This window comes from Limulus polyphemus, unplaced genomic scaffold, assembly GCF_000517525.1.
Source record: "Limulus polyphemus unplaced genomic scaffold, Limulus_polyphemus-2.1.2 Scaffold1155, whole genome shotgun sequence".
Classification (NCBI taxonomy): Eukaryota; Metazoa; Arthropoda; class Merostomata; order Xiphosura; family Limulidae; genus Limulus; species Limulus polyphemus.
This window is the reverse complement of record NW_013666765.1, coordinates 25,355-29,042: the sequence shown is the minus strand read 5'-3', so window position 1 is coordinate 29,042 and position 3,688 is coordinate 25,355. Positions and strand designations below refer to the sequence as shown.

The following is a 3,688-nucleotide window of genomic DNA, read 5'->3' as shown; positions in this document are numbered from 1 at the left end:
CTTTAGTCTGCTCGAAATTTCATTTTTTTTTTAAGAGTAAAAATACATCTTAGTCACTAAGCTTGATAAATTACAGTTGAATTCTATGGTTTTGATATACTAATTTATGATTTTTTTGGTTATTCAACTGTATATATAAAACCTAAAAAAAAAATATTTTGTTTCATAACCTCCACATGCAAAAGTTTTAAAGACTTATCAACCTACATCAAGCAGCAACCAAGTGCAAAGGTCATAACTAGAATAGATAATTGTTTGCTTTACTTCTTTATTTACTGTTCTATGTTTTAGGAAAAATAAGTTTAAGAACTTATTTGAAAATAGCAATAATATATATATACATATATAATGTATAATAATAGAATTGTGACTGTATTTTACAAAATACTAGTCGACTAAAAAAACAGCCAAGACAAGTTACTTTGTAAAGATCAAATGTCAGTTTTATTTTATTTGATGCGATAACATGAGTGCAAGTGAGCCAGGTGTGGGTGAAAGATCAATATAATAAATATATATAAATGTATAATGTTATGAGATTTAAGCTATTTCGTCTAAACATTTATGTTTTCATGTTATAATTTATGTTTATTTCCTAATTTTTTATGGTGGTTGTGAGATCGTTCAAATCTACCAAACCTGTACAGAGATTAATTACTGAATAAAACAGATTAAGTATAAAGATTTTTCTTAAGAAATGTTTCATAACTACTTGGACATTATTAATATTTCGCATGTGAAATTTCACAATTTTCTGATGCATAAAAGTATTTTTAATCTTCAAATGAAAATTACTTTGCATGATAGATAGGCAAGATGTGAAAAGAAAAAAAAAGGCATGAGACAAACACTGCTTTACAAACCTTATGACCTCATAACAAAATTAAATGTTTTGCATATGAAAGTATTGTAATATTTACTGATAATCTGCCAAATTTTTTAACATATGCTTACTAATTTAAAAGTTATAGCATGAAAACTATAACAAGCATGAAATGCTTATGAGGTCATAACACTGACCGACCCCATATTAAAAGAGTTAAGTAATGGACATTATAGAAATAAAAAATTGCAATTTCCATGTAAGTGACAGTTAATGTGTGATTACTCTTCAAACATTGTCAATGGTTTCTGTTGACAAGATAAAAAAAATTTGACAAACTTTCAAATGTTTAGAATTGTCTTCAAATTTCTGGCTAGTGAAAAAGCATTTGAACATAGGCTTGAATATGAATATATTACTGGAAATGGCATTTTCCATTTATTTTAAGACCAAATACAGCTTAAAAAATGAAGTTACATTAATAATACAAAGTGTTTCACGCCGTTAACACGGTACGTTAAAAGTCAACTTTCTGTAATTATCAAAAACTTTTGTGGTTCCAAGTGTAAAGATCAAAAATATTCTGTTAAAATGGTCTTCATTTACATAACTATTTAGTAAAGAGAATTTCAAAATGTTGATGTCAGTTAAGGCATTTTGGAATAGACATCAAACATTTTATAACTATTGTTATAGTTTGCTATTATGCAGTCTGTTTTATTTCAAAAGAAAATTGCTTGTTAATGTCAAACTCAAATTTAGTTTTGATAATTAAATGTTTTAAAATTATTTTGTTGACTAGCAAAAAGCCAGAAAAGTGTGAAATTATTATGTAAAGTATTAACAATTTTAATTGTGTCTTGCTGCAACAAAGCTTATTGTAGAACTAAGGCACAAAACATTTAATAAACAATAGCAAATTATTGTATTTTGACCTCAAGTCTGATTAATGTTGACTTTATCTTCAGTATGATTTGTTCCCAAGTATCAAAAAGGAATTTGTTTTTAGAACTTTTGATTAAAACTACATATTACACAAAGTATTCATTGTGAAAAAACAAAAACTGTATACAAAAATCAATTATTATTTCTAGTATTCATGATCAATCGTCAGATGAAATGAACGTTGAAGAAGTAACTGCCTTTTTGGGAAGTTTGGAGAGGCATTTCCATACTATTTTTGGCATTGACTTAGCTGTAAGTGTTCCAAAATGTTTCATATCTATTGAAAATTTTCTTCATATTGTACTGAAATTGTATAAATAGTAACAAGTTTATTATTCATGTAAAATGTTGGTTTTTCTTGTTGGAATTCTCACTGTAAACCAGATAAGTGGTTAGAGTAAAGAACTGGATATATGTTAGATGTTTAATTATGTAAAAAGTTGTATTATGTGTATGAGTTTGCAATATATATTTTGTTATATTTCATAACACCATTTCTGCAGTGATTTTTCTACTTATTCTACAAAACTTTTTCCGATCTATTTTGGAAGTGATTTTTGATAATTAAGGATATATTAAATTTGTATAAATATATAAATTTTAAAAAATATATTAACCACCCTAAAGCTCTGGTTAAGTTAAACATGGTTCATCATTTATTTCTATTTTCAAATTCAAATAATACACTTAATTCTTTAATTACAAATAATTGTTTAATTTATATTCTGTAAATTAAATATCTAGGTATTTCTGCATTTTGTTTTAACTTGAATTCGGTGCTTGTTTTATCAGATGTTTTTGTTGATGTATATCTTATTAATTTTTCTGAATATGTTTCTAACGAAATGTATCATTACACTTTTATCTTTTAAAGCATCTTTGTTTGAAAGAGATAGCAACACCTCCAGCAGCAGCACATACTTCTGGAAAATTAAAAGTAAGTATTTAATAATAATTCGTAAAGTATATAGTTGTTTTATTATAACATTGAAGAATTGTTTTCCATCAGAGGGAGTAAACATACTACTGTATCTGATGTTACACTTTATTTTTACCCATAACTAGTCTTATCATTTATACACTATACCTTGAAATGTTAAGTAATTAGATATATCAGAAATAATTTTTGATACTTCATTTATTACTGATAAATATACAAATAAAATAGCTTGAAATCCATCAAGAAATTAAATAGATATGTGTATTTCTACTCTTCACACAAGGATATTTATCTCAAGTTTTTGATATGATATCTTACCTCCTTTCACAAAGTAGCTTTTCTCCACTAGCACTGCCTTGTATTGACGCAAATTTTCAATGCATGCCAATAGCCTTTCACCTCCTGCTTCTGCATATCCACATGCAAATGATCATGTAGCAGCTCTCCACCAACGGGAACGTGACACCACTCCTATTGTAATCAGCACTCTCTTCGCATCTGCACTTCTCAATTGGCAGTAGTACTGTACAAACATGCTGGTTCTTGCTTGCATATTTCTCAAAGTTTTCCATTATACTACTGACTTAGTTTTTCTTTATTATTTATTTCAATTTTTGCAATTTGGTATTGTAAAATGTTTTTTTTTTTTCAAACTGTTCCTACTTTTTCAGGGCCTTTTGCTAGTGTATTGTGGATCCCACTCTCTAGCAAGTGGTGCCTAACCAGTTATACTTTTATTTTTAAGTCCATTCTGTGACTGTGCTCGATGCCAATTATGTTGTAACCCTTCCTACCACAAACCTGATGTATAATTTCAGATGCCGCCAGGTATTGGTAGTGTGTCTTCATTTTATTGTTATCTATGAATAAAAAATTATGTCACTGGATTGGGTTATGCACACAGTAGAGATGGGGTGTTCCGTAGGACTGCTAGTAGCTCTCTCTAGTGGTTTTTTGCTTCATAAATATTTTCGTCCCGG

At 28.1% G+C, this 3,688-nt stretch overlaps 1 protein-coding gene across 1 annotated transcript in view; it reads left to right on the top strand.

Annotated features, from left to right (window-relative positions):
• LOC106462390 (centromere protein L-like) overlaps positions 1 to 3,688 on the top strand; it is a 25,463-nt gene that overhangs the window by 18,142 nt on the left and 3,633 nt on the right. Inside the window, exons 9-10 of the mRNA XM_013922316.2 lie at positions 1,918 to 2,020; positions 2,643 to 2,705. Of these exons, the coding sequence (XP_013777770.1) occupies positions 1,918 to 2,020; positions 2,643 to 2,705 (166 nt within the window). The remainder of the gene's footprint in view (positions 1 to 1,917; positions 2,021 to 2,642; positions 2,706 to 3,688) is intronic.